This window comes from Protopterus annectens, chromosome 14.part0, assembly GCF_019279795.1.
Source record: "Protopterus annectens isolate FY-2018-M chromosome 14.part0, PAN1.0, whole genome shotgun sequence".
Lineage (NCBI taxonomy): Eukaryota > Metazoa > Chordata > Ceratodontiformes > Protopteridae > Protopterus > Protopterus annectens.
This window is the reverse complement of record NC_056748.1, coordinates 987,846,129-987,872,728: the sequence shown is the minus strand read 5'-3', so window position 1 is coordinate 987,872,728 and position 26,600 is coordinate 987,846,129. Positions and strand designations below refer to the sequence as shown.

General features: G+C 38.5%; 1 protein-coding gene across 1 annotated transcript in view; it reads left to right on the top strand.

Annotated features, from left to right (window-relative positions):
* WDFY4 (WDFY family member 4) overlaps nucleotides 1-26,600 on the top strand; it is a 4,454,583-nt gene that overhangs the window by 89,052 nt on the left and 4,338,931 nt on the right. The window contains exon 3 of the mRNA XM_044055648.1: nucleotides 12,674-12,863. Within this exon, the coding sequence (XP_043911583.1) occupies nucleotides 12,674-12,863 (190 nt within the window). The remainder of the gene's footprint in view (nucleotides 1-12,673; nucleotides 12,864-26,600) is intronic.

Sequence of the window (26,600 nt, the reverse complement as noted above, 5' to 3'; positions counted from 1 at the left end):
TCTTTTTCATCCTTTTCTCTACTGATAAGGTCTTGGATCCAACTTTGGTGACTTCTAATGACTTGTATCCATAGCTCGAGCTCCTGCCTTACCCATAATCTTTCTCTGTAACCACATTACTCAGATTTCCTTTGCTGCTTCTGCGAATGGACGTTGTCTCTGTAGCTCAGGTGTTTTGTTTCAGAAGATAAATCCAGTTTTCATTGATTCTTTCTGTAGTTATATAACTTATTTTCTTGTTCTTACATCTTTTTTCTAATTCTTCCTCCCCTTTTATAGTTTAAAAAAGAGACGCTCACTATTTCTTGTAGACCATATACTTTCAAGCTTTCCTTCTTTTTCCTAATTGTGTTCAGGTACACTAGGTATTACCATTGTTGGCAACAGCCTTCGTTTCCTTACCATTAACCTTTCTTTCTCCTAATCTTTCTTCTGCAGTTTTGGATAATGTTGGAGAAGGATACCAGCTTTAAGAAATGCACCTCCTGTGGGCACAAAATACCAAACTCTGGTTCCTTACAGGATTGTGTATATTGCTTGGGTTCTTTCCATTCAGTCACAGAATGTGAAGTATGTGCAGGCATCAGTCCTCTTGCCCTGGTTGAACATCACAACAGATTAGTGTTGAAGGGACTTCTAAGTTCTACTTCTTCAGGCTTTTCTACATCTGTCTCTGTGTTTGCTGAAGCTCCCCCTTGCAAAAAGACTCCAGAGAAGGCCAAAGGGGATTCTTCAAGTAAGAGCAAGGAAGAAAGCAATACCCTGATCTTTGTTCTGCTGTTACTTCAGGTTTTTCTCCCACCTGAAAAAATTTCAAAACCATTGGATCCTACAACATCTAAGGCTAAATCACTAGTTCATTACTCTTCCTCCTGTACCTTGAAGACAGTATTTTCTTGCATCCACTTTCCTTTTCTTTAAGAGAATCCGAGAAGACGTTACAAGCCACCTTCCACCTCCTTATCTCTTAGGTCATCTAGGAACTTAACCGAAGCTGGCGGCGACAGGATGATGCGGACGTTTCTTCAAATTCAGATTCAGGTGTGAGTTATACTAGCTCCATCCCCCTTTGGACCTGTGAGTCTGCCATCAGCCCCTACCTAGTTTCTGACTCCTACTTCGATACGACCCACAGCTTTGGAGCCATCAGACCTAAGAATATCTAGTCTCTCTATGTCAGAAACAAAGGTGTGGCCTTCTTTGACTCTTGACTACATCTCTGATCCAATTGGTTATGAACTTGTTAGAGTCAAAAGGATCTCTAAGTCAAAGCATCAGTGCCAGATCTTGGGGGAGTTAGGGTCGACTGTGATGATCTCAGATCTATATCTTCCTCAGAGCCACAGCGCTCAACAACTTGTCTCCAACTTCTGCTTTGAGAAATTGCCACAGTGATGCTCTGAACCATCCTGGGCAGCTGTCCTCTGATCCTGTTAGGTGATTCTTGCCTGTCCTGTCTTCGGCTTTCAAGGTAGTAGAGAGAGTTTTCTCTGACTCTGCAGATAAAACGTGCTTGGTCCCCTCTGGTCCACCCACTTCACAACCGTCTCTTATGGTCTCAAAGCCAGTACATTCTGTCGCATCTGGACTCACCTCACACTTCTGAGTCCTTTCCAGAACAACCTACTGGAGTGTCCCCTCAGAAGCATCCATGGAAGAGGTGAAACTTTGATTCCCCACATGAATCCCTTACAGAAGACACTGACTTCGATGAAGGGGATGGGTCCCCCAAGTTGCCCTTGTGGATGTCTCATTCAGTGAAATAAGCTTTTAAGACAGAATGGTAGTTGGTTTTCCGACCCCCCCCCCCTTTGTAAGAGGAGTCGGTGTTTCTTGAGGCTTTCAAAGCAGGCTCAGCTACCTCCTGGGTAGTCTCCCCAAAGGGTGAGATGGTAGACCTCATCTCCTGTGAGCCAAGGAAGGATCCAGATATTACAGAGCCAGTACCCAAATGACTGGATAAGTAATTAGTGCACCAAAAGTCTTGGTCCACCGGAGTAAGGGTCCCCCAGTTGATGCTGTGGTGTAACAGCAGCCACCAAGAAAGAACTTGTGGAACAAAGTTGTACTGTCCTACAGAGATTCAAAGGGGTTGGTCAGATTTGGAAAGTGCATGCATACACCTGGATGTGCCTCTGTGACTTTGCAGAGTCTTTTAGGCTATCCTTCATCAGTGCTCCCTTTGACGGTCTACCTTATTTAGTCTCATTGTTAAAGAAACCCTGTCTAGCAGTGAAGAAGATAAGAATAAGTTATCTGCTGTAAGGATCTGTTTTTCTACACCTCAAAGAACCTTTTCCTGGAATCAGAGAGGTGGTAGAAACATGTTGTTCCAGAAGTCACATGGCTCTTCCCAGGACTCCTGTGGGGACAGATCCACCCATGGCAAAGGGGGGAGGACTCTAATAATAGACAAAGCCTTTGTGCAGAGGAGGCCCGCAAAACCAGGATTTCACAGCTCCATTCTGTGAGAACCCTGTCAGCTCTTGTGAAGGGTTGCCTGACTGCTGCAGTCTTGAGGTAGTCAGGAGTCGCTTACCTCTGCATATGCAAACCTGGACAGCCATCACCCCAGACACTTGGGTGCAGGGGATCATCTCCAGTTGATATTACATACCCTTTTCCCTACAACTCCCCAATTGTTCTACAAAACTAACAGGCATCCCACTCAGTCAGAGAAAAACAGCAGTCAAAGAAATTCAGAAACTGATGGAAATAAAAGTCATCCAAATGGTTCACCCAGACCAACAAGGATTCAGAACTTATTCAACGTTCTTTTTAGTGCCAAAAAAAAAATCAGAGAAATAAGACCCATCTTGGATCTCAGCAGTTTAAAGTAATATGTCAAATGCCACAGGTTTCAAATGGTCATGGTTGAGTCCATCCTGCCACTTCTGCACAAGGATGATTGGATATGTGTGGATCTCCAGGATGTTTACTATCACATAAAATAGGTGCTATAGGAGATTCCTTCACTTCTGGCTGGGAACCAGTCATTATTAATTCAGAGCTCTGCCCTCTGTTCCCAACACATCCTGCAGCATGTTCACCAAGTGCATGGCAGTGGTCACAGCGCACTTGAGACTGCCAGTATTCCGTGTCTTTCCATATCTCAACGACTGTCTCTTTCTGCTTCCACCAAGCATCTTTTGATTCAGACAAGGGACTACTTGATCCATCTAGGTCTCTATCTGAGCATTACAGTGAACTACTCCAAATCCCATTTTTCCCCCACTCAAGTCCTGACATTCATTGGTGCTCATCTGAACATGGTCACGCAAATAGTAAGTCTTCCTCAGTCAAAGATAACACAGTATGAAAGTAAGCATCCAAGTTTCTGTCTCATCCTTCCCCAGCAGCAAGGTTGAATTTACAGCCTCTAGGATCCATGACAACTTCCATAACTCTAATACCAAAAGCAAGAAATTACTTGAGAGTACTTGAGTAAACTCTGGTATTTCAGTTGTCTATCAGATGTCATCATCTCTCTTCTCCAATGCATATTACGACAATTTGCAAAGAGGATGTTTCTTGGTGGATCATCACAAGAGAAGTTTCTCAGGGCTGGCCTTGTATACTTCCCCCACCTATCGGTGACCACGGATGCCTTTCAACTGGGGTGGAGTGGTGGGCATTTTTTGGGAAGGACGCATCATTATCCTGGAATGAGAGCAGTCTTATTAGATTTCCAGGCATTTCAAGATGCTCTCTCTCTGGGGAATGATTGCCATCCAGAAGAACAATATCTCAGTTGTCTGGTACATTAACAAACGTGGGGAACCAAGTCCTAACCTTTATGTTGAGAAGCAATGAGAGTTTGGCAGTGGGTGATCTCTTCTGGACACTTTTTTTCCTCACAGCATACATTTCAGGGAAGTCCACAATTCTTGCAGACAAATTGAGCAGGTCTATATTACTACCATGAGTGGTCTCTAATCTAGTGGTGCCCGAAATAATTTTCTGTCAGTGAGGTAAACGAGTATGCTATCTCTTTGTCTCCCCATTCAACTCCAAGGGCAGCAGGTTCTTTGCCCTGATCCCTGCAGATGGAGAATCACTGAGACTCCAAGTTTGGCCCCTGGGACCCCTATACACTTTTCTTGCTATTCAACTGGTCCCAAAATTCCTTCAGATAGCATTGTACTGGAAATGCAAGGTTATCCTCATTGCTCCTTTCCGGCCTTGACAGTTGTGGTTCCCCTTTCTGTGGCCTTGTCTTGTTCACCCCCCTTGGATGTTAGATCCAACCCAGGATCTTCTTTATCATTTATCAGAAATGAATCATCTGGACATTCAGACCCTCAAACTTGCTGTATGGTTTCTCCACTTCTAGTGATGGCTAGATAGTCTAGGTTTTCATCTCCAGTTAGATACATTCTTATATCTTCCTAGAAAGATTCTATTAGAAATGTGTATAAGAGGAAATGGAAAAGATTCTCCTTTTGGGCGGCACAGCAACAGATCGATCCCCTTTCAGCACCCTTTTCAGCTGTTCTGGATTTCCTTGCTTCCATTTTTAATGATGGCGCCAGTTACTCAGTTGAGAAGATTCAACTTGCAGTTGTCTCAGATTTTCATATCGGACATATCCAGTCTTCTTTGGCCTCATTCAGATTGCATAAACCTTTTCTAAAAGGTGCCTTGTCGTTCCTATTAAAAGTCCAACTCCCCCATAGGATCTATGTATACTCCTACATGCCTTGACTCAACCTCCTTTCAAACCATTGCCAAGGTAGATTTAAAATTTTTATCATGGAAAACCATTTTTCTGGTTGCAGTCACCTCAGCCAAACAAGTATTAGAACTCCAGGCCCTCTCTTCTAAACCACCATATCTAATTTTTCACAAGGAGGGTCTGTCTCTGTATGCATACTTCCTTTGTGCCTCTGGTGGCTTCAGAAACCGCTGTGAACCAGTCAGTCAGCATTCCAGTTTTATTTCCAAATTTTTCCAGTAAATAGAATACATTTCATTTTCAAGATCTGCATAGGCAGCTTTGTCTCTATATCCATAAAACAAAAGATTTCAGAAAATCAGAGCAACTATTTATTTCCTTTTCCAAAGCCAAATTAGGGAAACCTGTATCAAAGGTAAAGTTAGCCAATTGTATTTCCTTTATATACAACAAAAATGGATTGACATTTCACAGACTTCCTAACCTCCTAAGTGTCATTCTACCAGATCAGTGCCTACATCTGCCTTTTGCTGTAGAGTTTCAATAGATGAAATTTGTGGAGCCAGTACTTGGGCTAATTCACATACCTTTAGTGCTCACTACAAATTGGATGTACTGTCTAGGAACAGAGCAGACTTTGGCTCTGAGGATCACCCTGAATTTATTTTAGCTGGGGACTCTGCCCCATCATTTGAGGAACAGATGAAAAAGACAACCATAGATATAAAAGTTATATATTCACCATGACTATGTGTTTGTATCGTTTGTTTTTGCCCTTCCTCAATTTCCCTCCCTCGATCTCTATTCCTATTTCATAATTATTTTTTTATTTTTCAAGGCTCCTAGTTTGACCTGAGGACTAAACATCTCGCTCGACTGTTTGATAAGCTCCAGCTAATCTTTCCTTATTTCTCCCTTCTATATAATTTTGTCATTAACATATTTTTATATAACCAATCAACAAACTGAAAGCTCCAACCCACAAAGAAAGGAACGGAGAAACCTTTCAGGTCAGAAACCTGAGAACTGCGTTGAAATTGAAACGTGTTAACCAAACTGGCAAAAGTAACTTGGAAATAACTGTAGCAATTCAATGTCCAGTGTGTAAAATGGTAATGATAATCCAAACGATATAACTTCAAACAAGCCAACTTCTTTAATGAAACGAACAAAACAAAATAGTCACAAGCGCTTTCGCCCGGTCTTACCAGGCTTTTTCAAGTGTAACCAACTACAAACAAGAACTGTGTTTTATAGCGCAAGTGCGTTAAATTAATTAATGAATTAAAACGTCACTCATACTATGATGCAAGTTGACGTAACAAATCAAGCATGCAAAGTTCATTTAAAACTTATTAAATCTGCATATAAATGCTTTTGCATAAAAAAATCATTATGAAGCTAAAAAGATTGTTTTAAAAGCAACTTGCTGACTTCAAAGTAAAAACTGATGATAATAAATAACAAATGTAACTTGAGTAACATTCAGTAGTTCAAATTTCCTTGATTAAAAATGTAACTAACTACCAAAATTAAAAAATGCTTGTATGTGTTTAAGCTGCCGAAAACCCTGATCTACCTAAGCTTACCCTACTAATAATGCTAATATTAAAATCATTCCAACAAAACCAATCACTAATATTCTAATATTAACTTTGATTTTTCATTGCAGCCGTACCAAAAGTGTAAATGTCAGGGTCAAACATTGTACAAGCTAAACTGTTGAACACAAGATATGTGTGTTTGAATAAATTATAATATATTTCTTCTTTTTTTAAGTATAGAAGCAAGACTAATGTTGTCATTTAGTCCTGGATACTTTGTGGCATTCAATTTCAATTGCCAAATGAGTTCTCTAGTGCCCAATAAAGTTTCCCAATCACCTCCCCTTTGATCCTGTTGTATTTTTCAACAATAAAAAATTTAATAGACATTTGTGGACATTCAAGGGAGTGCTTATAGAAGGCGTTTGTTTCTCTCTTTTTATTGATGTCGTACAGGTGCTCGTAAATCCTGCGTTTCAAAGCCCTTTCAGTTTTGCCAACATAAAAAGCTGGACAACGTTGGCAAAGGCCTGTATATACCATCCCTACGGTGTTACAAGAGAAATGGCCCTTGGAATACAAAGTGATGTTCCGAGACTGAATACGTATATGGTCCACCTGCAACACATATGGGCATTGATTGCACTTACCACAACTGAAAGTACCTAATTTTTTAACAAGTCTGCCACCAGTGGCCACTTGTTCACTACTTGGATTCTGCTCAAATATACCTTTAAGGTTAATACCCCTTTTTCTAACAAACCCAATATTGGTAGGTAAAATGCCAGCAGTATCATCATGCATAGTGACCATAGGCCATAAATTTTTTATGGTGTTCTCTATAAAAATGGCTTCTTGCGTGTAAGTGTACACAAAGTTTTTTCTAACATTAAAATCATTCACCCCTGCCTTGTTAAATGTTTTTACTTGGGTGCCTAATAGTGGAAAATAAAATTCATCTCTTTTTGTTATAATTTCAGTTAGTACTGTTTGAAATAAAATTAGTGGATAACCCCTTTCTGTAAATAGTTTCCTAAGAAAATCTACTTCATCAAAAAACAATTGTGTCGTACTACACATTCTTGACGCTCGAATGAGCTGCCCCTTAATAATACCTTTTTTTATGTAAGGGGGGTGACCACTTTCAAAATGCAGGAATGTATTGGAATAAGTACTTTTCCTAAAAATATTCGATACAAAACCAACTCCACTAAGATCTTTTGTTAGTTTGACATCCAAATAGTGCAATATATTATCACTTGGTTCGTAAGTAAAAGTAAGAAAATTGGTTGAATTATTTAAATACTCCATAAAGGCTAAAAATTGTTCTTTAGAACCTTCCCAAAGTATACAGATATCATCCAAATATCTTCTGTAGTGTTTAATATACTGTTTCCAAATTGTGGAGTGAATATAAACCATCTCCCATTTGTGTAACACTATATTAGCATATGCGGTGGCGCAAGGTGCACCCATCGCCACTCCACTTTTTTGTCTGAAAAATTCTCCATTACAGAAAATAAATTTGTTGCACAGTATGGTGTCCATAAATTCAATTATAATGTTAATCAAATTGTTGTTTAAATCAGTTTCTGTAGCTATCATTTGGCTAAATCATTCCATACCTTGAATATGAGGTATGCTAGGGAAAAGTTCTACTATATCTATGGTTACCATTAAAAAATTAGAATTGTTTGTGTCTTTTGGGAAAGTACTTAAAAATTCCCATGAATTTTTACAGACATATGGAAGAGTGGCAGTGTATTTTTTCAAATGTTGATCTACAAATTTGCTAAGAGGTTCTGTAATGCCACCTGCACCTGCGACAATGGGACGGAATTTTAAAGGGTTTAGCCCTTTATGAACTTTAGGGATGCCAAACAACGTTGGTGTTCTTGGTTTTGGTACCAACAAATAGTTAAATAACTTTTCATCTGTTGCACCCTGCATTAAATGGTCATGTAAAAAGTATTTAATTTTATCTACTGAGATACTTAACTCATTCGCAGAAACTGGTTCATAAGTGTGATGATCTTGAAGCATGTCATGCAAATAGTTTTCATAATCTTGTTGATACATAAGCACAATACCTCCCCCCTTGTCGGGTTTCATTACCCGTATTTTGTGGTTTTTAATAGTATCCGCTGCTTTTTGTAAAGCCTGGGGAAAATTAGTTGATGTTTCTACATTATAATTACCCACATTTTCCCTCCAGAATCTCTCCACCATTTCCTCAAATATTTTTAAAATAGGGTGAGTGGGGGGGGGTTAAATGTGCTACTCCTAGTTAACATGCTGGTGTGTTCCACTTGATTCTTGAAACATAAAGATAAATTTAAATTCCTGACAAATATCTTAAGCTCTATTAATAACCTAGGAAGGTAACTGGGTTTGATGGGGACAAAATGTAAGCCCTTAGTGAACAAATCGAAATAGTTTGGGGTAATAGTTAAACCTGTGTAATTAAAAATGTTAAAGTTGTTAGAAGTAACCACCTTGCAAGCCAGCCCTTCTTCTTCAAAATTACTAGAAGTTAAACTAGTTGAAATCAAATCTACCTCATCTATTTGCGTCCCCTCCCCCAGGAACGTTGTTGATAGAAGTTCGTTTTCCCCTCTGGTCTGCCCTGGGGGACTTGAAAACCCTGTTGTGGGTTGGAAACTCCCTTTTGAGCGATCCGTTCGCTGCTCCTAGGTAATTCTTGGTTGGGGCCCTCGTTTTGTTTGTTAAAATCATTTGTGTCATTGTATTCTACTTCAGACCTTGTACTCCTAGCTGGGGTCGGATATGCAAGACCCTGTCTGTAATCATTAAGATCTCTTTCGAGCTTCCTGGCTTTCCTATCTAACACTTTTAAGCAATGTACATCCACCTCTGCAAAGGTGTCATCATATCTTTTTCTGTAGCCCACAAATTTTTCACTTTTAATAATTTGTTCATCCAGACTGGTTAAATCACTTAAAATACAATTCGTTTTACATGTATAGTCATTGACCATTAGTTGCAACATTTCTAACCCAGTTCTATTAAATAGCTCGATAAGTTGGGCGTGTAGGTCCGAGCCCAAATGTGCGTTGTTTGGAAAACGAAAACAACGCAAACCTTTGGGCACCCGCTCAACCCTGATACATTCTTTTAAGTAATTTATCTCCATTTGCGCGTTTTTATATGCATAAAGTTTAGTTTTAAAGATATCAAATTTATTGTCCAGATCTTCAAATTGCGTGTCACCAGTACCTGGTTTAAACTGAGGTAGTTGCTCAGCCCATGCTTTAAAGTTGAAATTGTAATCCTTCGCTAATTGCGGTTGCTCATTAATATCTCGTATGCTGCTACGCCGTAAAAAACCCACTGGTTTATCTGCTGCTCCCGAATGGCTTCCTGCAGATACGCCCTTCAGCTCTTTCTGCTGCTCACCATGTTTTCCCTTTTCTGTATTATATTGTTGATTACAAGGTACTGCAGATCCACTCGTTTTGTTAGACAATGCCAAGGTTTGATTTAGTTGCGTGAGCAGTACCAAAACCTGATTAAATTCTCTTCTAGTGACCTGCATATCGTCAAACTCTTCTTGTAGCAATAAAGGCGTGTTCTCAAAGTCAGGAGCCGATAGGTCCTCGGCCATAATGCACAACCAGTCAACAAACTGAAAGCTCCAACCCACAAAGAAAGGAACGGAGAAACCTTTCAGGTCTGAAACCTGAGAACTGTGTTGAAATTGAAACGTGTTAACCAAACTGGCAAAAGTAACTTGGAAATAACTGTAGCGATTCAATGTCCAGTGTGTAAAATGGTATTTTTATATAAGCTATTCTCTGTTATAGCTATTATTACACACACTTCCGTGTTTAGGGAGGGTAAACTCTATCTGAAGCAGTGCTTTTACAGAGGAGGATTTTGGGTAAAGAGAGAAGCTTGAGCTATGGATTCAAATCTTTAGAAGTGCTAAAGGTGGATCCAACCTTAGATCTGAGATCCCATCAGTTGGGAATGGATGAAAACAGACAACACAGATGCATAGTTATGGTGAGTACATAATTTTTCCCACTCTAGTGCGGTCTTGGAGTTGGTATATATAATTAGCAGAAGGTATGGGGATGCAGGGGGGGGGGGCTTGTCTCCTGTAAAATATTTATTTATTTTTTGTCCAGTTGTCTGTATTTTGAGTATTTGTGCTCAATCACTTGCTGTTTGATTGCTTTATTTGTTGATGTACAATCATATTTCCACAAATACATATATATATATATATATATATATATATATATATATATATATATATATATATATAGGTATGTATATAAATATACATACATACATATACACACACTCAATTTTTCTGTGCATTTGAAGTTGGGAAGAGAGTACAGTACAACTCTAAGTATGCATTGAAATAACTTCCACTGTACTCTCACAAGCTGCACAAACATCTGTTGAGTGCATACTCTGTTGTGCCTTGCTGCTTTAAGATATTTATTCTACTAGTAGAAATGCATAGAACTATTTGTCTTTTTTTCATTTCAAAAGTTTTGTATGATGAAATCGAAGAAGGTTGGATAATGGAAGGAAGAAAACTAGCATTTTTACTTTTGAATTAAAAAAAAATAATTGTGCAAAAACTAACAAAACTCAAGCTTCTACAGTACTGCTTTTTACGAGATGGGGGAGTCTCCAGAGTGAAGTGCCATTGTGTTGGTATATATGTACACAGTGCATTCTTCAAGTGCACCAATATCTTAAGAAGTTGCCACTGCTTTTAACACTGCATTCATTTTCAAATGCATCTGTTAACAGAATTTTCTTTTTCAGGAATGCACATGGAAGAATATGCAGTGCACATCCTGAGAGTGTGATTCACAAGGCTGTTTGATTTAGATGGGGCAAAGTGTGCTGCTGCAAAATTAAACCAGAAAAATCATGCATTAACTTGTGATGTACCATCTTGTCTGGAATTTGACTGACACTGCGTCTTGTAATTTCAGCAACTCTTATTAGTCTTGCTAGAAGTCCTGTAACAATTCGCCATAATTCTCCTCCCCTTTGCACATCTGAGATTATTCAGTAGTATGTATGACATATGTTACAATTTTAGGAACGTTTCATATGGCATTGATTGTGTACTGGGTAAATGAACTACTAGTAATTCTAGGCAGGTGTCCTGACTGTTATGTGGAAACTTAGCTCTTTTGCTATTGGCCTGAGCTATGGTACTATTTTTTTTTATGTGTGCAGCTGTAACCCCTAGGAGTTTGATGTTTTTCATACACTTCCTGTCCACATTCTGTAAAGATAGCTAGCTAGTATTTTTCACATTAGCTTATCTATAAGAAAAAAATGAATAATATGTCCGAGTAGCTAAGGGCACAATGGAATTAGTATGTCTGTCCGTGTGTGTGTGTGTGTGTGTGTGTGTGTGTGTGTGTGTGTGTGTGTGTGTGTGTGTGTGTGTAGCCGGCCTTAGGCATAGGCCAACTAGGCTGCCGCCTAGGGCGCCGCTGTAGCAGGGGCACTTTTCCAGTATTTATTTGGTGTAGGTAGACCAGGATGGGTGCACCAGCTGTTGTGGTGGGAGGTGCTGTGGAGCCCTTTTGCCTAGGGCATGAGTTGACCTAAGGCCGTGTGTGTGTGTGTGTGTGTGTGTGTGTGTGTGTGTGTGTGTGTCCACACACGCATGCAACCTCTCATACCTGATAGGTTGCATAGGAAAGCCCCCTTTGTATAGATGCTACAATCTAGAGCTGTCTTACATGCATTCAGCATTTTTGTTTGCATCTCCTCTGACACCTTTGAAGAGAAGTATTTAGGATGCTTTTCCTGGTTACAGCATCTCTGCAGCTGCCTGTTTGTTTATACTGGTTTAGTACTCTCTGCCAACTAAAGGAAAAGTTTCATAGTGAGATAAAGGACTTCTCTTGGATTATGTTAGCAGGGTCTGTATTAAATCAGCGAACGCTTAAAAAAGCGAATGCTGATTATCGACCCCATGTAAGCGAAAGCTTACAATCCCGAACACTCAGAACAGAGATTTTTTCCCCCCAGGGAAAAAAAATCGCTGTTCCACAAAAACATAAATAAATAAATAAATTAAATAAAAATGTCAAAACATAACATAAAGTGGGGGCTAAGCCCCCACACCCCCTACTTAAATATACCAACTCCCAGATCGCAGTACAGTGATGAAAATGCAAAGTAACAGAGGCAGCCAAGAGATTTCCTTCCCAGGGGAAGAAATCACTTGTATGCCATTTCGCTGTTTCGTTCTTTCAAGTTTGATCAAGATGCATTCAAAGGATTGCGTCTTCGATTATGTATTAGGAACCCTGTTAGCATGCTTCACTTTTTCTTTAGGACTTAATAAAATTTGTCATACATACCACTTGCAGTGTGTTGCATTTAGAACTGTGAAGTCCTAGAGTTCTTTGCTTTCTGACAGATTTTCTTTTTTGTCTTACAGCTGGTGTGTAACCTTTGTTCTTGTAAAAACAGAGTCGAGGAGCTGCTACAGACAAATGAACTTCAGTGCCTTATAACAGCAATGGCTTCGCATTGGGATCAGATGAGACCTGCTTGGAGAGTACACACAGCCTGTGTGCTGCGAACCATTTCAGCCATTCAGACTAAAAACACAGTCATGCACTTGGAAGGTCAGTTTTCTCATTAATCATTCACAGTCTGTTTAGTATGTCACTATATTAGATCAGTATATCAGAATACATCAGGGATGCCTGAATTATAATTAAATCAATTTTATATATTTTAACAGCAATGGACATGAATGATAATATGCTCAAAATTGGTGTCATTACTGGCAGAAATTCATTATATCAAATTCAAAATAAAATAAAAATAATACAAGTTGGTATTGTTCAGCTTAGCCTGTTAATTCTTTAGGTGAGTCCACTAGTGGACAATACAGACATGGTCTAAGGTATAACAAAATCATGGATAGAAATTCTAAAATGTTAATTGTAAGAATTATGGCTGCATAATTTCATTACAGGAATGGGTATTAGCCAGTTGCAAATGCCTGCCCCCGACCTGATCTTCTGCAGTCTGACAACCTGTAGGTGTATATGGATGGAATGTCATGCTATGGCAATTACAAGGAGCTGGCAGTAAAATAAAGCACACTATGTGCTTTACTTAGATTATTTTTTTTTTGGTCTGGCTGAAGTAAGTGGTCACTTTGCACTGATTTGCTGGTGTGTTTCTGGGGCTTGGTTTTCAGTATTGCTAAGTCAAACTTTATTTATTTTAGTCTTAGAGATGTTTGTATATATGATTTTTTTTAATGAGCTTGTGGGCATTTTGGGTTCCTATTACCTGATCAAACGTTTAGGTTAGCGAATACCTAAACGTCGATCTGGTAATAGCAAAAGCAAAAAAACGCGAATGGCTGATTTAACACATGGAAAGAATTCCTTTGGCCATTATGCAGATTGTGCTCCTTTACCCACTGTAGAGTGATCTCAGAGTTGGTATATTTAGTTAGAGAGGTGTGGAGAGCACAGCCCCCCACTTCAGTTTGGTTTAAAAATTTTTTTTTTTTTTTTTTTTTTTTTTTTTTTTTTGTGGCTAAGGGAATTCATTCCCTACGTTAAATCAGCCATTTACTGTTTTATTTTTTCGATATTACCAGTTAGATGTTTAGGTATTTGCTAACCTAAACGTTCGATCAGGTAATATAGACGCGGCATTTTTCTAGGAGGGCTTCATGTTGTTAAGTAGTAAGCATTGTAATTCAAAAAGCCTGTCTAGAGCAGCAAAATTAGCATGTTTTCCCCTTTCCTTCCATGTTCAAAAGTGTGATAGCTAGGGTTTCAACTTGCATGTAAATATTGAAACTCACTGCTTCACTGTTAACCCATTCAGGCTTTTATAGTGCGTTTTTGTATTTCTTTGCTTAACACCCATAACTCCTTGTGCCGTTCTTACATTTTTTTGGGGCTGGCTCCTTTAATTAACTGACTTGATTAGTAATAGGCAGAATAAGAAAGGGCAAGGTTAAGTAACAGCACAATTCTTAATTGTTAATCTGTGATGTCTTGCACTGGGGATATTAATAACTGTCACCTGCTGCTAATATTTTCATATTTCATTCATATTTTCATAACGGAGAGAGCTGCATTTTATTGAGGGGCATGATGTGAAATGTTACTGGAGGAGAATTAAAATACATTGTCATTCTCCATGTATAGCACACTGTACTAACGTTATTTCTAGTTGTTTGCTAGCAATTTTGAAGACCTGCAGTATTTCATATGTTCATTAATATTTCCAAAACTGAGTGAGACTGAAATTATTGCATCACATCAGGTAACAGTTGAATGATGTGAAACAAAACTGCCATTGATATTTGTACCAAGGGTTGTGTGATGTTCCTATTTTAGCTGGACTGTCCCAAGTTCAATAGACAATTCCCAGGTCCCGCTGTTACCTCTGAAAATCCCGATGCCGCTTTAATGGTCATCAACTCCCTAGAGTTCCTCCAGTTCCAGTCCTACTCCGAGAAGAGAGTATGTGTGGTGACTTCTTGTATGTTGCATGTGCTTGCTTTGTACCATTGTCATACGTTTCTCATCGCGTTGTGCGTGGACGTGGCTGCATGTTTGTTGTGCCGTGCTCAGTGCTTTAGACTGAGTGAAGTCTTTATTTGTGAAGTTAATTTCTGGCTGAGTGACTGTGACAACGTTTCAACTAGCAAGGTAGGTAACAGTTAGATGACCAAGGCAGTCAAATGTTTTCCATAACGGATGTTAGAGGACAGGGAAAAAAGGCAGTGCTGTTCCTCTGATAAATCAACAGAGCTCATTTGACATAATGCATTTTACTGGCCCAAGTTCCCGGTTATCCTCATACTAAGATTCATTGCTGAAGTATTTCTATTTCCTGTTTTTTTTGTGTGTGTGTTTCCTTTTAGCCCCTTTATAATTTAGTGTACTCCATTATCAATGCTTCCACTAGCAGAAGCCTTAAAATAACCTTACATTTATCAGTTCAGAAACAACATGCTTCTCGTGCTAAATATAATGAAACGGCGTTACATATTGTTTTTTAAAAGTTTTATGTTCTACAGGTTAATTTATTGTCATTCATGCATAAAGAATACATAGAAATAACATTATACATGCTGGAAACTAAATGTTTGCCTTAATTATTTTTGGAGAAACGTCTGCATACTGTGCCCAGAGAGATTTTGTAAAAGATAACTTCTCCAACTGTAAAAAATCAGTGTTGGCAGTAAATACAGCAACGGTATGTTAAATTTTTGCAAAACACTATGTTTTTTTTTCGTGTTTCATTCCCTGGATTATGACATTTATCTGTTGCACATTTAATTTATTTATATGTTTTTTTTTTCTCTAAGAAAAGCATTTCTCTCTAAACTTAGTATGAAGATGTATGACACACACTATAAATACAAAAGTTTCAAAATGCCTAATTTTTTTGTAATTTCCAAACAGTACATTGTACAGGTTAGAATTTGCTTGCACATGTCTTATATTTCTTGAAATATTAGACTGTCTGGGGCTGATTTCTGTTTCTGAAATTACAGTTTACAAGAGTGTGAATTTTTCTGCCCTTTTGGTTTCTTATCAAGATTTGAAGCAAAGCTTGTCATTACTGTGTTTTGTTGTACTGCAAGATTAATTTGAGCTGGTTCTAAATCAGATTGGTAAAAGTGAGAAACAGAGAACTGTGATGCATCAAAAAACACAAGTCTTTTTTTATGAGGCAAAGCTTCCCATAACCCATATGTTCTTAACGGATTATAATTGACCTGATAATTGACAATCAGTAAACCAGGGCAAAATCCTTTGCTGACTTTTTTCACCAATTTGTGACTTGGCATGTTTCAGTTCATCAATCCTAATGCTCTATTTTTAGTGAAGGATCTGTTTAAAGAGTTGACTCATTATTTATATTGGATTAGTGAGGACATCTCGCCAGAATGCAGGAAACTCCTACTTTTGGTCACCAAGTTCCCAGGGCTTTTTAATGTCCATTTCTGGCAGATAGCACAGATGATTAAGGCTCTGACTTGTTAAGCTGCTTCCTGTAGTCAGGGGTACAGAGTATGATTTCCATCACCTCCATTTGCCTTGTGTGACCCTGAGAAAAGTCACTTGACCATACACTGCTCCAGCTCTGAAAAGGGACAATTTTGTCCAATGGGCTTACTTAGTTAACAAATATGTATAATGAATTAATATGTATAACACTGTATCTGTTTAATACATTATCCAAAGGAAAGTACCTCAGAAATGCAGCAAGCATACACACGCACACTGTCAGTAGGTTCAGGTGGTTTATGTAGGAAAAGAAATCCCAGTCTTTTGGCCTTTCTCAATAAAAAAATGAATGTGCAACATGTTAAACTATTGCAGAGATAAGTGGAGAAAGGAGACTAAAGGGCAGTACCAAATGAAGTTGAGAGGGCACAGATTTCCACAAATGTGCACGTTTACATGTGTGTTTGTATATTTATGAGGTGTGTTTCTTTGGATGACCTACAAAACTGAGCTCCAGTCTATCTGATATGGTGTTGTATATAATTGTGTATTGTGGGGAAACCTGCTTTGCTTTGCTTCTTGACAAAAGTGCAGTTCAATATTTTTTGGTTGGCAGAACAGACTTCAGCGTACATCATAGCTCTCAACCTTCCATCTCCAAAATGAGGAACACTAGCCCCCATAATGTGGAACAAATGGGCAAAATGTGGAACACGTAGTAACGGCTTACTAACAACTTCAACTAGGAAGGTCATAGGATGGTTAAAATATGCTGGTTTTACTTATAAAGAAGATCTTTTAATGAATTAATATGATTTATTTTATTTACCATGGATTTCACTTAAAAAATTCCCAACACTGAATGTGTTACAGACCCTTTCAATGTGGAACTTCGAGGAACATGAACTTTTTAAGACCCCAAATTAGGTACGTTCCTCGTAATGAGGTGCACTTGAGAGGCATGGCCATACATAGGCTTAGATTAATAGACATATAATTAATTATACTGTAAGTATTAAAAACCACTGAAGGCCCACTTTTGCAAAAAGCAGTAGAAAACAAAATTAGTCCAACTTGGCTTAGTTTAGTTAATACAGTCTGAATATATTGCTCAGCTTATAAACAAAGTGATTGTGGCTAGATCTGGGGATGTCATAGTTCCACTTAACTCAACCCTTATTAGGCTAGTCATTGAATGTAATGCCTCTATTGACATGCATCTGTCCAGACACATGGAATAACTGGAATACCCACAGAGATACGTTACTAAAAGGATACAAGGCCAAAACAACATGTTCTGCATGGATCGACCCAAAGCTCAGTATCATACAGACTGCTAAGATGTGACCTGTGTCTGGCATATGTGGCATCTTCCAACCAATTAGTGATGGGTTTACTGCCCATCAGCAAGTCAAATGGTATCAGAAATATTTGGTCTAGGGACCTAAATCTCTTCTGCAACATCAACAGAATGATTTGGATGAACAAGTATATCTTGCAGAGTATACTGCTGTTGTGGAACAGACTCCCATCCACATAAAACAAATGTCATCCTTGTCTGTATTCAAGCGCAATTTAGATCTACTGCTGAGAAATGGAAAATTTACCCCAGGACTGCCCCCCCCCATGCTACTAATGGACAAACGCAGCTCCTAAATGCTTTATCCAATGCAGGGTTCCTCCTAAATGCTTTATCCAATGCAAGGGACCCCTCAAATTATCTGTGGTATGATCCTTGTTATCATTTAGGGTAATATGTAATTGTTGACAATGGGATGGGTAAGACCAACCTATTACCAAATGGGATAAATTATTTCAAAAAAAGAAATCTAACTAGGCTTCAAATGGCCCACAAGGGCAGCTAGTCTAGTACTTACCTAAGATCTTATAACAGTACCTTCATAAAAGAGATCAAGAAACAGCAAGTATGTGGAAGTTTGTCCTATTTTCCCTCTGTTGTATGCTTACAATGTTAGCATGCAAACATCTTCAGTAAGGCCTTGAACACCAGCAAATAAACAAGACTTGCTGGAGTGCTAGGTTTCTAAATCAGTGTATTCCTACCCTATAGAATGTTATCACTACAGGTCAAACAAAGTACTGCTTCAGCTATCTTTAAGGCTAGTCTTGATGACTGGATGGGTAGACACAGATTTACACCAGGTTATCCTATATAGCACTGCTCAATTTGGGAGGTGAGCACTAATAAGTGTTTGAAACGGGAGGCAAGAACATGTCACTGCTCAAAGGTATATGTATGGCAAGGCATCTTATGATCCAAGTGATCAGTTACTTAGTCATTCCTATGTTTGTAGTTTGTGTATTGAGTCTATGAACAGTCTGTCTGTCTGTCCTTAGTTTGTTAAAATGAAAAAATCACAGCTACAGGCCCTGCCAGGCCTTCCTTCAGCTTCACCTCTTCTTCTTTCGGCTTTTCCTGTTAGGGGTTGCCACAGAGTAACAGTAGTCTGCAGAACAATTGACAGTGGAATTTGATGGTGTCATATTGCCAGCCCGGAGCACAAGCTTCCACAGAAGGCACACGCATGCACATACTCACACCTAGGGCCAGTTTAGTGTGTCCAGTCCATCTGCAGCATGTCTTTGGGATGTGGGAGGAAACCAGAGCACCCAGAGGAAACCCACACAACTGCAGGGAGGACATGCAGACTCTGCATAGAAGGCACCCCAGTGGAGAATCGAACTGGAGGACCTCTTATTGTGAGGTGGCAACACTAACTGCTGTACTACTGCATATGTACTTATATGCAGGTTAGTAACAATGTGCTTAGCATGCATTTCTGTGAGCGTACAGTGTTTTGCTGTTGACAAAACTGTAATTCCATAAAAGGTAGACTTGAGGTTGGATCAGTGAAAGCACATTTGACATGCTGCCCATGGTAAGTCATGATAGAATCGATCACTCTTGCTGTGTACTATTTACTGTCTGTCTCCTTCATTAATTGAGTTGTGTGACTGAAAAGGTGCCACCAACTAACTGTCTGAAACTTTTGACCTATCAAAAAAAATGATATCAGCAAATAAGTGCTGCTTGAGTGGTGGTCATAATATGCAAACTCTCAGCTCAAGGAGATAAAACTAGATGAATACGTACTTCAGAAATACAGAAGTATAGGAATGTGCCCTTCTTGGTAATAGCAGTCATTCATGGAACATAAACCAGGTAAGCTTTGGTGGCAGATATGTATGGGAGCTCAATAATGTGCAAGATAGTTACTTAGAAGTTGGAGGCATTCAGTAAGTTGATTCTTCTTTTTGCTTTGTTTTTACAGCAGGAAAAATGTTAAAACAGAGAAGGGTTGGCATAATAGTTAAGATCTTAACCCCACAAGCACAAGGTACAGGGTTTGATTGTGACCCCTGCTTATTGGCTAAGTTTCTAATAATCTACACGCTGATAGCTTTGTATTTTGATTTTGATTGGCCTGAGGGCTTAACTGTATAAAAATCTTTTATCCTGCTGGTATAAATGCCTTACATTTTTGTGAGACTGTGCTCATTTATTCAGAATCCCCTGTTCCTGGCTTGGACACCTGTGACTACAAGACCTTGGTTTGCATCTAAAATCACCTGTGGATGTACAAAACTAATAAGTATTTTTGTACACTTGCTGTAAATGTCTCAGTGCTATTTAACAGTTCTTTGCTGCATTTATTGATTTGGTTGAATGTATCACTATTTTCAGCCTGCACTTGTTAAAGAGGTGGCATCTGTTTATTACTGTACTGCTCATAGGTTGTTTTAACAGTATTCTGATACTTCCAAACCTCCTCTGATATTGCAAAAGCTGTTCTGAGTTTGCCAAAATATTTCTAAGTTTTGCAAAGTTTTTCTGTGTTTGTAGACGTCTGTGAACTTATTTCCAGGGAATTCCTGGTACTGCAGGATTTCTGCCTTTTGTTGTAAAGCATCTGGTACTACACTTGAGCTCAAAACCAGTTTGTCACATACTACACAATACTTGCCAAAAAAGCTGCTCATACTTTAACTTTTGATATAGAGTCAGTCGTTATAAAAATTTGTAATGAATTTAGTTCAACAAAAAGAGTCATACAACTTAAAAGAATTATTTGAATGGTTGGAAGTAGAGTGGTCTGAAATGTTATGCCACGTGCTGACTTGATGGCTCACTTTGATGCCAGCAATCGAGCGGATAATAAAAAAAATGTGAGCCGCTACAATTGTACTTTTTGAGCCAAAAATCCAAACCTGAAATTCTTGAATTGTTTTTCAGTGATGAATTGGCATTAGCATACCTAGGGTTTGTTGCAAATGCATGCAGTATTATTCAGAATGCATTAACAAAACTTCAAAGCAATGATGTTTTAATAATTGATGTTTTTGAAATAATGAATAGCGTATTGCAGTCGCTTAGTCAAAGAAAAGATTATGCCTTTTATGGAAGCATTGCTAGTGCAATGTTACTACAATGCAGTGATGACACCAAAGTAACCTGTTTCAGAAATGACGCACAGAAATTTTTTGACACAGCGATAAAATACCTACAGAAATGGAACTTAAGAATTTCACCAGGAAACTAAATTTAAAGTATATGTTTAAGAATAGGAATTTTAATGGTCTTGGTGAACAGGTTGAGCTACCCTCATAGTTCAATAACAAAAGTTGTTATAATCCTCCGCTACACCCAGTAATTGCATCCTTTTAGGATGTTTGTACACAAGATATTTTTAGGTTATTTAATACTACTAAAAGAGGACACTTTAATGTATCTGTTAGTGAGAGCAATGTATTGGACAATATCAGGGGAAATACAAACATTAGAGTTATGAAGCCAGATAAGGGTGGGGGTATTGTTATTGTAAATAAAACGGACTACAATTGTAGCATCCTTGCTATGTTACACGACGAAGGGAAGTTTGTCGTGGCATCTAAGAACGAGGTTAACATAGCTTTGAGTAAGATAGGGTTAATGTTGGATGACAGTTTGTTTCAAGGCAGCATCAATGAAGCAATATACAGTTTTTTGGTTAATAAACACCCTGTTTTACCTGTGGTCTTTGGAATACCAAAGACACATAAGGATATTCTTGATCCCCATATAGGCTCATAATTTCTTCCTGTTACAGCATGAGGGCTTAACTGTATAAAAATCTTTTATTCTGCTGGTATAAAAGCCTTACATTTTTGTGAGACTGTGCTCATTTATTCAGAATCCCCCTGTTCCTGGCTTGGACTCCTGTGACTACAAGACCTTGGTTTGCATCTAAAACCACCTGTGGATGTACAAAACTAATAAGTATTTTTGTACACTTGCTGTAACTGTCTCAGTGCTATTTAACAGTTCTTTGCTGCATTTATTGATTTGGTTGAATGTATCACTATTTTCAGCCTGCACTTGTTAAAGAGGTGGCATCTGTTTATTACTGTACTGCTCATAGGTTGTTTTAACAGTATTCTGATACTTCCTAACCTCCTCTGATACTGCAAAAGCTGTTCTGAGTTTGCCAAAATATTTCTAAGTTTTGCAAAGTTTTTCTATCTTTGTAGACGTCTGTGAACTTATTTCCAGGGATTCCTGGTACTGCAGGAGTTCTGCCTTTTGTTGTAAAGCATCTGGTACTACACTTGAGCTCAAAACCAGTTTGTCACATACTACACAATACTTGCCAAAAAAGCTGCTCATACTTTAACTTTTGATATAGAGTCAGTCGTTATAAAAATTTGTAATGAATTTAGTTCAACAAAAAGAGTCATACAGCTTAAAAGAATTCTTTGAATGGTTGGAAGTAGAGTGGTCTGAAATGTTTTGCCACGTGCTGAGTTGATGGCTCACTTTGATGCCAGCAATCGAGCGGATAATAAAAAAAATTTGAGCCGCTACAATTGTACTTTTCAAGAATTTCAGGTTTGGATTTTTGACTCAAATTGTTTTTCAGTGATGAATTGGCATTAGCATACCTAGGGTTTGTTGCAAATGCATGCAGTATTATTCAGAATGCATTAACAAAACTTCAGAGCAATGATGTTTTAATAATTGATGTTTTTGAAATAATGAACAGCGTATTGCAGTCGCTTAGTCAAAGAAAAGATTATGCCTTTTATGGAAGCATTGCTAGTACAATGTTACTACAATGCAGTGATGACACCAAAGTAACCTGTTTCAGAAATGACGCACAGAAATTTTTTGACACAGCGATAAAATACCTACAGAAATGGAACTTAAGAATTTCACCACGAAACTAAATTTAAAGTATATGTTTAAGAATAGGAATTGTAATGGTCTTGGTGAACAGGTTGAGCTACCCTCGTAGTTCAATAAAAAAGTTGTTATAATCCTCCGCTACACCCAGTAATTGCATCCTTTTAGGATGTTTGTACACAAGATATTTTTAGGTTATTTAATACTACTAAAAGAGGACACTTTATCTATTAGTGAGAGCAATGTATTGGATAATATCAGGGGAAATACAGAGTTGTGAAGCCAGATAAGGGTGGGGGTATTGTTATTGTAAATAAAACGGACTACAATCGTAGCATCCTTGCTATGTTACATGACGAAGGGAAGTTTGTCGTGGCATCTAAGAACGAGGTTAACATAGCTTTGAGTAAGATAGGGTTAATGTTGGATGACAGTTTGTTTCAAGGCAGCATCAATGAAGCAATATACATTTTTTTTTGTTAATAAACACCCTGTTTTACCTGTGGTCTTTGCAATACCAAAGACACATAAGGATATTCTTGATCCCCCATATAGGCTCATAATTTCTTCCTGTTACAGCATGACTTATTCACTTGGTGTCTTTGTTGACAGACTAGTAAGGGAATTCTTAGTTCCTATTGATTATATCTTAAAGGACTCATGGGATTTCCTAACAAGGTTTAAAAAGGAACTATATAGTGATAATTGTTCATTTTCCACTATTGATGTTTGTGATCTCTTCACATCCATTCCACATAAAATTGGTTTGGAGTTATTTTATGAAGCCCTTAAGGAGAAAACAACTTTAAACAATTCATTATTAAATTTTGTTATGTTATGTATGGACACGATTCTAAAAAATATTTTTTTTTGTTTTGAGGGGGAATATTTTAAACAGAACCAAGGAGTAGCCATGGTTCCAGTTGTACCCCTTATTTGCTAATTTAGTTATGTATAGTTAGGAGAGAAAACATGTATTTAACACTGATTTTCAACACAAATGGTCCTTATACGTGTGATTTTTGGGCAATATTTTTATTATGTGGAATATGGATGGGTATGATGAAAAGTTTAGTGAACATATCAACAGCATCTGTGATTATTTTAAGTTTACTTCTACACATAATGATGATGAAATCAATTATTTGGACATGACAATTTGTAAGGAACCTTTGTGGAAAGAATTTTCTTCCACCATATACAGGAAACCTACATTTTCCAATGATTATTTAGAATTTAGCAGTAATCGCCCCTTCTCAATGAAAAAAAGTATTGTGAAAGGGCAATTTATTAGAGTGGCTAGGATGTGTTCAACATTTGACAGATTCATTAGAGAGATGGAAGTACTTACCAACTTTTTTAGGAATAGAGGTTATCCAAAAAAACTTGTTTTAGATATGTATAAGTTATTAAAGGAGAATTGGGGGGGTTAAGTATACTCCACTATTGGGTAATTCCATGGGGACTAATGAGGAGACAGTCAACCCCGATGGACACATGAGTAGTATGGTTTTAACTTTTGGTTGTTATAGCTAAAAGGTTAAAGATATTTTAAGTAAGAATTGGGTCCTATTCAGGGCTAATAATGAACTTTTACCCATTTTGGGAAATAACCCAACTTTCGTGTTTAAAACTAATGTGAATTTAAATTTTTGTTCGATCATCCTATTTTTTTTAAAGGTGTGTCTGGGAAAGGCACTACTGGATGTGGGCATTGTAACTATTGTAAATACATTCTTAAGGATTCACTATTGAATATAGGTGAATATGGGGTTAGGATAAATACAGTTGCGGGCAATTGTGGCACTAAGGGTTGTGTCTGTTTGGCATTGTGGTTTCTAAAAGAGAAACAAATTGTTGAGATATGCTGCTTTGATTCCCATCATAGTCTTTAAAATAGTACACATTGTTCCAGACTGAACAATTAAGTTTGCCACCTGGACATCAGATCTGATGTTGACTCCTCGACTGGTTCATCCTCCAAACAGAGAGTCATACATGGGCATTAGACTGATTTGGCATGTGTACTTTTACTCCAGCCATGTTCGCCCTTCATGTGCTGGCATATTTGACGAGTCTTCAAAGGGGTCTGATGTATGATGCCTCTAATTTGGTGGCTTCTCAACCTTCTTCAGAATCTTGAGAGACCTTGGAGGCTCAGCAATCCATTTCAGATGTCTTCACGCACCTTATTTCAGATGAGACAGATGGTATGATTTAACCTACAGGCATGGGTATCACCACTCGCAGTCATGCCTGGATCTGCCTTTATAATTTTGTGGACTGCTTCAGGGCGTCCTTTTTAAATGCTCTCTTTGACAGAACCATATTGATTTGATGTCTTTTTTCATCCAATTCAAGCTTTGGATTATCGGACCTGATTGGATCTGAGCTGTTGCAGATCCAGGGCTCTGACTCCTCCCCTACCCATAATTCCTGATGTTCTCTAAATTACTTCAGATATCATTTGCTGCATGATCTAGACAAATGCAAATTTGAGGGCTCTGATAGAAGAATAGGAAGAAATTAAGATTTTTGGGCAACATATTAGTGCCTTTCTTGGCATATTTCTCTGTTTTACTTTCTTGTTATTTTTCTCTTCCCTCCAATAAAAAAAAAAAACTCAAAACATTTCATACTTGGATAGCTTTAGATATTATTTTCTAGTTACTATTTGCTGTTATTTTTGTAAAGTCTGATTTAGACTTAGAAATTGTTTCCTTAGAATCATTGTAGTGCGGATTTAACTATAGTGAACTTGTGGAGCTTTGCATTATGTCTCCACATTTTAGATTCATGGCTGATAAGGTTCCAGGATTTAAGAAGTGTACAACCTGCAAGGTAATATTTCTGTGTGTGTATTGCCTGGGGAAGCACATTTGGATGTTGAATGTGAGGCTTGTGCCTTATTCTGTACCAGGGCCTTACAGGGTCGTAGGAATAAGCTAGTCTTGAAAGGTCTGATTCCTGCCCAGTCTAAAGCTACTCCTCAGTCTTCAGCTCCTGTTCCTACTCTTAGGGCTTCCCTAGCCAAAAGAATGGAAAAATCTAGACCAATGGAGAAAGAGAAGGCCAAGGAAAAGGAGAAAGATAAGGGTTCTGATGAGATCAGGTAAAACCAGTAAACAGTCTCCATATCCATCAAAGCGTTTGCATCCGGCACCAAAATGTTGAAACAAATGGATCCGACCAGTTCTCAGATCTGTTCAACAACACGTTCTCTTCACTTTTTTCCTGAGCGATAAGTCCTCTGCTTCATTCACCATTTCTGCAAGAGAGGCACTGTTCCACACCACCTTAAGTAGCATAATCATTGTGGTCCTTTCATTCACTGTGGGGCCTTACTGAAGCAGATTTCAACAGGATGATGGGAGATTTCTCAGACTCCAGATTTAGCTAGGGGTTTTCCTGGCACTGTCCCTATGGGAGTACCAGGTGAAGGTCCAGCTACCCCCCATTGGAATTTCTTTTCCAGTCTGACCATTGGATCTAAGACCTGCAGATCTGAGCCTGCCTGGAGCATCCATGTTGGAACCAACAGCCTAGTCAAATTAGGCTCCAAAAGTGTTCCTTATTCTCTTGATTCAAATTCTATCAGATCAGGATGACTCTTGGAGTCAAAGTCTCAGTGCTAGGACTTTGGGGGTTAAGTGGACTCCAAAGCTTTCAGATTCATCTCTGTCCCTAGAGCCTTGGCATTGAATAGCTCTTGTCCATTCTCAGCTTCAGAACCAGGACAGGTGTGAATGGAGGAGGCTTTCCCACAACCTGTTCAGATCAGGAAGTTGTTTCTATGGCTTTGATTGCTGCCTTGGCTTTTGAGGCATTTGAAGGGGTTATTTCACGTCAAGAGAAGAGGCATTTTTCACATGCTCGCATCCCTCCCAACCCCTTTTGAACACTGCCTGTGACTCCTCATGTCCGGGGTTGACAGGGACAGTCTGCTTTACTCAGCCTCAGGGCTGTTAGCCATACTAGCTCCCAGTCTGATTTTGACCCTCCTCAGAAATTCTGTCAAGACAGGTTCCCAGGAAACAGATGTGTAAGAGGAAACATTTGGATTTCTCCCCAGAGCCAGTCACAGAAAATGCAGACTTGGATGACTTTAAAGAGTCTCCATGATCCATTCTGGAAGGCGTCACATTTGGCGACATTTCAGAATTAATGAAAAGCGGTGAGGAGATTGG